Genomic DNA, 7,717 nt, shown 5'->3' with positions numbered 1-7,717 from the left:
AATGGCTTTGTTAATTTGCGTATGAGGTTTGCGTGTCACTTTTAAGTGCATAAGTTAAGACATTTGACCAAAACAAAACACTGAAATTTGACCTTTGAAACGTGAAACTTTGGAGTGGACTAAATGGATATTTGGGATGTTATTAATTATTTTTTGTTAACTAATATTTAATATATTATAAAAAATAAAAAATATTATTTAATGAATAACTGGTAAAACAGTGGTTTAATCTCGGTTGAACTATCAAACTTGAAACCAGCCTCAACCACTTCAATAACCAGACCGATTTAAAAACATTATTATTAAATGTAAAAATTTCTAGTTAGATAAAATGTAAAATCTTAATATTCTCTGTTTTTTGGTCTAGCGTGTAGTTTTGTAAGATATCCCTCCTTAGTTTGGTTTTTTAATAAGCAAAATTAAATTTATGAAAGCACAAGGGGTGCTTCTACACCCTTACAAAGAAAGCTATAGACAATAAGAAGGCTAGCTTAGAACAAAAACCAATTACATAGAGGAAGTTCAACTCCTCACTGTTGAAAGCCTACAACCAGTAGAAGAACATTGCACATCCCAGCAAGATGATCTCCATAACCCAAGCTAAGTGAAACCAATACCAAGCAAAATAACTTATGGGTCATTTACCAATACACCACTTAATTTTACCCGCTGCAACAGGTAATGGCGTAATGTAACCCACAATACATAAAATATTAGAATTTAAAATTAGACTCTTCCAAACTTTTAAAATTACAATAAATTACTCTTTATTTTTGTTTCTTAGTATATCTCGCCAGGGCGTTGCCTCATGTTAAATAGGTTAGCTGTGATAACTTTTCCTCAACTGAGGACTGGAAAAATGGACAGGGATTTTATGAAAAAAGTCATCAAAGGTTTTCCTGAATCATAAGTTCCATCACACACCTCAAAGGAGGGTTTTGAAATTGTGAATTTACTCAGCAAATGATTGAGAATCATCTGCCAAAGATTAAAAACATACATTTGATGGATGAATTGCTGCTTGAGCTATGAACAAGAAAATGAAAGTAAACACATGAAACGGGAATTTCCTGCTAAACTACCTGTTTGATGAGAAACAAGCCACTTTGCATATTCGCAAGACAACTAAAGACATTTTCTTCTGCAAAATTAGTGGTTTATAACTATACAAAGAAAGCTTTTAGAGAACCTTTTTTGGAATGGGTTTGAAAGGCAACATATTGAAAATGATCATGCACATTTTTCCTTGATTCTGCCTATTAATCATTCGTTTAGTCCTCACTTTCCTCTGGTTTCAGAAAGAATTCAATATGAGCTATTCGACCTGGTTGTTGATAGCCTGCAGAATCGACATGTGTGTGTGAGGCGGATGGTTTGGCAATTGAAACCAGATGCTGAACTTTTAACATTCCTCCTCTCCCAATGCTTAACTTGCTTCCTCTGTTTTCTTTAATAACACTGTTAGGTATATTAGAAGTTGTTGCTCTGAGGAACTTATATTTGTACCTGTTAACAATATGCAAAGAAATGACAATCAAATTGATGGCAGGGGAATGGTACTTTACATGTAAGTAATCATTTTTTAAAAGAACAAAGAAATACTTGAAAGAAGTGTGATTGTCACACTGAAATGCTGCCAAGAGATCGGAATTCACATAATACATGAAGTCTATCTGAAAAAAAGAAAAAGAAAAAGTGATTATAACGGATTCAAATTTCAAGGCAACAAGCATGTAACTATTAGAGTCCAAAACAATACAAACCTGCAAGTCTCCATGTCCTTCAGCTCTCATTGTGACAGAAGGAGGATCGGGCTCTAGAATTATCTGTATGCTTGATCCAGGCCATTCAAGATCCTCAATAGCTTCCTTTAGAGCTGCAGACTAGGTGTAGATCAATATTCAAAATATCAGTTAATTGTGTACAAAATGCAAGGCTGTTCTCCCTCAAGTATCAACTGTAGGAAAACATGTATATGCATAGAGTCTAGGTTTAAAACGAAATACGCTTAAATCCTAACTTATTGCAGAATTCATGAGCAATAATTACTATCATGAATTTCACAAATGCAGAGTGAATTGCTAAGACATTAACTAGCAATCTAATTGTTGAACTATTTAGTGAGCCAGAACTTCAGAAAAGGTCCACAGGGGTGGGAATTGGTAATCATATTTTTTGAAAAAAAAAAACAAAAAGAGGAAATCTAAAGGAGAACAATAAATTTATGCCATACCTTAACAGTGAAGGTTAAAGGGTTTGTCCCAGCAGGTTCAAAATTGTAGTCCCACGCAACTGTATCAGGAATCCTTGTTCTGATCTCTGCACAAATACTGGCATCCGGCGAATCTACAGATCTAAAGAAGTGGAGAAAATACATTTAAGACATAGTTAAGACAATTATATAGTGTTGTTTTCTTGTAGAGCTATAAAGAATGTTGGTGATCAAGAATCCTATTCAGTAAACAATCATTATAGCTATCACTCAGAATGGAATATGAAATTTAACCACAGGTTCTTACTTGACAATGAAAAATCCATTCTGTGAAAGATTTGTTACAATATAGTAATTAACAAATGTAGAGGATTAAAAAAGCTTTCAAGTTCTAATCTTCAATCTCTAATCAATAATTTTTTTGTTTCTGTCAGCCAATTTCATCTCAAGCAATATAACCTAATTAGTTGTAGAAGATGTTGAAATTTGTCTGAAGTTGCAACAGTCCATGTCATGGAATTAACGGCGGTCTATGCTTGGAAGTGATTTGCTGGTACTTGGTAGCATGATGAATTTCACCACGAAGGCATATGTCTCATGCTAGATCAGTTTTCTTAAATCATGACTTTTTCAATAACCCGTTTTGCAAACATGCATAAAAGAAAATTTAACACATAAGAATGGTAGAAAGAAAGCATATTTAGTTGACTAGCATACGAGAAGCAAGGAAGCAAATGGCGTCCAATCTGTATGCACTCATTTACTTTTTTCCTTCTAATTGTTTAGCGCCAAAAATAACATGCTTTTCATCCCTGAATTTGCTAACGGAAGAGCACGTAAGTGTCATTTGTTAACAGAAAATGTCAATATGCCTATAGTTAATATAAAAATTGTTGTCGCAACCATTATTGAAGCCTCAATATCACGAATTTTTAAGTCTCTACAACCGCGACCGCAACCATAATATTTAAAACCATTACTGTGATGTCTAATGACATATAAGTAAACAATTAACACTGCATTTGTGTGTCCAAAGCATAACCTAGAAAATGTTAATGTGCTACTAATGTAGATGATGCTCTACATTTGAATGAAAAATCAAAAGAGAGGCACCATACTTGAGAAGAACCTGCATGTCAGGACCTGGATATTGAATCTGAATCACACTGGAGTGGCCATGAACCGAGAAAGCATTCAAGCAATCCACAAAAAGCCCCAAACTCACCCCGAAACGAGGTCGTGCTTGTGCGTTGTAATCATAGCGAATGAAAAGCTGCGAATTCAACAAAAAGTGAATCAACTGGGAATCAATTAATCAATTAAATGAAAGGGAAATGGTAATTGGTAAGGTACCTCTCGTTTGAGATAAACCTTGGCTTGGAGGCAACCGCTTTCTTCAACGATCAAGACAATGCCGTGTTCGGACAGTTCTAAAACCGCGTCCTGCAGTTAGTTAAGAGTTAGGTGAAGTTTATGGGTTGCTGGAATGGAGGGTGAAGGTGGTGGTTACCTGGTGGCGCTTCCATCGAACGGCGGTGAGGGCGTCGACTAAGCCTTGAACGTTTTCGAGGTGGCACAAGACGTCTGGGGCTTCGTCCTCCTCCTCCATGCCGGAGAAGCTCATTCTTCCCTTTCTAGAAGCGGAACCCGAGCTCAGTGAAATGTGGAAAGAAATGAAATTAGGGCGCGCAGCTTGTTACGTAGTTAAGACCAGGTGGTCAATTGGTAAAGTAGATGTGAAAATTGAGTTTTGAATTTTATCCACAAATAAAAAATTGAGTTTTGAATCATTCATCATATTTCTTAATTTTTTTTTATTTCATTTTCATTATTTCTCTTCTCACCTTTCTTATCTTTCTATCACATCATTTTTTTTTGACAAATTTCTATCACATCATGAATTATACACCCTCCGGTCACTATTATAAGCAAAAGTTAACTTTTTAGGTTCATTCAATAAATGATGTATGCAGTGGCAGAGGCAAGATTCTGACTTGGGTGGGGCTAAGACTAAAGAGTAAATGACTTCTAAATTTTCACATGTATAATTTGTGCAATAAATTTGATGTCTAATTGACAATTTTTATAAAAAGAATAAAGAGAGTAACAACCACTTGTATCTTCTAAATAAACTAATTTAATCCTAATATTACTATGGAAGTGGAAAAGATAGAAAGTCATAGAGTGGGAGAGATTAGTTACCGAGAAGGATAAGAAAATTAACTAAAATGTGAGAGGAATTGAATAATATCAAGCCACCAACCAGAATATTAGAGCATCCAATTTGTGAATTAAGCTAGATATATGTTTGAAGTTCAATGGGTGGTCCTATATATATTTTTATATGAGTATTTGTAAAGAAAAGAAGAATTTTTGGGGGTGGCTATGGCATGGCCTAGTCCCCCCTTGATTCCGCCACTGGATGTATGTGGTCATTAAAATAGTCACATACATCATTTATTAAATGAATTTGAAAAACTAACTTTTACTTATAATAATGACCGGAGGGTGTACGTGTAACATGGTTATGGTTATGGTTATGAGCATAGTTCAGAAAACCGGACCGGCCGGTCAAACCGGGAACCGGGCTTATGTCCGATTCGGTCACCTTATTAAACCGGACACTCACTGAACCGGGGAAAGAATCGGTGAACCGGGAACCGGCAAGAACTGAACCGGTCAGAAACGGCCGGTTTGTTTTTTTTGTCAAACAGTTTTTGATTATTGTGGAAAATGAAAAAAAAAATGTAGGCAACTAGGTTCGAACACAGGACATGGGGGAAGCAAAAGATCCTTAGAACCACTGTGACACAATTGAAGTTGTGTATTAAGAGACAATTTTATATGTCTATATCATTTATTGTATGAAGACATGTGCTAGCATACATACAATTTTTTAACAGGCTTTTGCTTAATTTTTTAACAATTTGTAATTTTTTTTAAGAACAATTTGTACTTCACAATAATGTATTAGACTCATAGTTTTAAGAAAATATACATAATTATGATATAATAGTTTATATTTATGTGAATATAGAGATAAATTTAGTAATAATTATGTAAATGTAATATTATATTCTTTATTTTTATATGTTATAAAAAATAATTTTATCATATACTATTAAAAATGTATTCACTGTTCACAAATATAGCATATTTATGTATATTAACATATATGATGTAATATTTAAATTACCACGGTTGGACCCCGGTTTGACCCCGGTTCAACCTTTAAACCTTGAACCAGTGTCTTGACCGGTTTGATGGCCGGTCCGGTTTTCAGAACACTAGTTATGAGTGCAATTTTGTATGAAAAATGAATAGTTATGTCAAGGATAGAATATACTAACAAAACAAAAAAACTAACAAAAAAATTAGCACAATTCACATTAAATAATATTTAGAAATTAAAATTAAAAAATATCCTTATGAATCTTTTGTTGGATTTTATTTTATTTTATTTAGCAATATGACGAAGTGTAACACAACTGTAGATAATTGGGCATCTTCAGCATTTACTCCAAGGTTTAACCCTTGGGCGGTTCATATGAAGAAACATTTGTTAGGAGAAGTCCACCTACTTAACTTAAATCTCAGAGTCTCGGTTCATGATATATCTCTTTTAGTATGACATTTCTCAAATTTTATCCCTTTTTTTGTCTTAATTGTAACGGGTAGTCGTGCCATTAATCTATCGCCTCATAGTTAGTGCACTAAGCGGTAGGGGATTAATTTCAAAATTTAGTATTCTAAAATTTAGGGTTTTTGTAATTGAATTGATCACCAATATTTACCAATAATGATTTAGATTGTTGAATTGTAATATAATCTCTATCGAATCGATTATTGTTGATAATTTTGCTGCATTTGTTTGCAATCATGACGTACTCTCAATTTTGGGCAGATTTGAAAAATTGGTCACCTAACTCACTTACTTAATTTTGTCTAAGCGTTTACCCTCGGCACTAGAATTTAGTTAAGAAAATTATTCCTTGATTCGAGTAGATAACCTTCCTCTATGTGTATGTTTTGGTGAGTGCACCTCAATTATTAGACCTCCTAGTTTCAATAGGGAGTCTTATGACTATTGAAAATAATTAGATCAAGATATTATAGAGTCACATAATCTTGATATTTGGATGCAATAAAGAGTTTTCCTTATTTCCCTGTAAAGTTGATGGAGTAAGACAATCAAAAATAAAAAATGCATAGATAGATGATGATAAGAAGAATGAGCAATATGATCTCAAGGTTAAGAACATCCTGCATTAGTTTTAACTAGGATTAAGACCCGTGCGATGCACAGACCCTTAATAGACCCTTAATAGGTAATTTTATCTGATTTTATAACTACTTGAATTTTATAAGAGTTATGGCAACATATGAATTATGTCAAAAATAATATTAAAATAAGCAAAAGATGGAATTAGATGGCAAAACATACGGAGTGTGATAGTTAAGGACAACCTGTTCAAATTGATACAAATCACAAAACATTTAATTTGCAAGTTTGAATGATCAAGCAAGTCTAAAAAATTAGCAAAATGAAAGCCAACATTTAAGTTGATACTTAGCAGTATTGCTGGCTTTCTCCTCGTTCTCTACAGCGATATGTTTCCATTTCCTGACATTGTCATCTAATCATACTTGTATCTCACGTCGTCGATTCTACGCTCAGTCCACTTATCGTCGGCTTTTGTAATAGGAGTGCAAAAACAACTGATTTAATGTATGTTGCATATGAACTACTGCTAGATAAAAACCCAATAGAGAGCATTGAACAAACCTCAGCATCAATTAGCACCAGCTGCACTGCAAATGGCTTGCCTGGCTCAGATATTGGGCACATCTCCCACATCCTCAACACCAGAACCCGAATTCTCCATGTGTGTTCCCATGGCAGAGGCTGGAAACAGGGTTAATTGCACAGTCCATTCAGCGAATGTGTCTCACAGAAATAAAAGTTGCAAAACATTCAAACAATATGGATTGAAATATTGATGCAGGCTGTAAGATGGCATGAGCTACAACATATACCGCTATTTATCGGGAGTGAGATCAACCAAACTCGTTTATCAGATAAATAAGTGAGGAGAGAGAGATAAGATCTCCATGAAGGAGAAACATATCACATACCTCACAATCTCCAGCAGGATATGGAGAGAAGCAACCTCATATTTAGATTTGGTAGGATCTCAGTAAAATCCATGGAAGATATTGTGAAGATGCTGAATCTCTAGACCTGCATAGCTAGGAGAGATTTGAGAGAATTTAGAATTTATTTTTTCTTAACTGAAACAAAATGCATTTACTTCCATTTTTTGTTATTTTCAATCTCATGACAATTAACAGTTTTATCATAAACTACAGTATTGAGAGAGAAGTGGTGTACTAAAAAAAATAACAGGTGAGTTGAAGCACTTCAATTGGATAAAGAGAGAGTACTTCAATATCAAATATTTTTGTACCCCTATATATAATCTAAATTCACAAAAAGAGGAAACA

General features: G+C 34.2%; 1 protein-coding gene across 1 annotated transcript; it reads right to left on the bottom strand.

The window, feature by feature from the left end:
• Positions 1 to 979: 979 nt before the first annotated feature.
• Positions 980 to 3,948, bottom strand: LOC130745161 (uncharacterized). The gene is made up of 7 exons (XM_057597303.1): positions 3,723 to 3,948; positions 3,566 to 3,655; positions 3,331 to 3,485; positions 2,234 to 2,354; positions 1,764 to 1,883; positions 1,603 to 1,673; positions 980 to 1,506 (listed from the first exon to the last, which is right to left on the bottom strand). Exons 1-7 carry the CDS (start codon positions 3,834 to 3,836, stop codon positions 1,272 to 1,274), a joined length of 906 nt encoding a protein of 301 aa, XP_057453286.1. The 5' UTR covers positions 3,837 to 3,948; the 3' UTR covers positions 980 to 1,271.
• Positions 3,949 to 7,717: the final 3,769 nt, after the last annotated feature.

Source organism: Lotus japonicus, chromosome 3, assembly GCF_012489685.1.
Source record: "Lotus japonicus ecotype B-129 chromosome 3, LjGifu_v1.2".
NCBI classification, from domain to species: Eukaryota; Viridiplantae; Streptophyta; class Magnoliopsida; order Fabales; family Fabaceae; genus Lotus; species Lotus japonicus.
The sequence above is the reverse complement of the archived record's forward strand: the minus strand, read 5'-3'. Positions and strand labels throughout refer to the sequence as shown.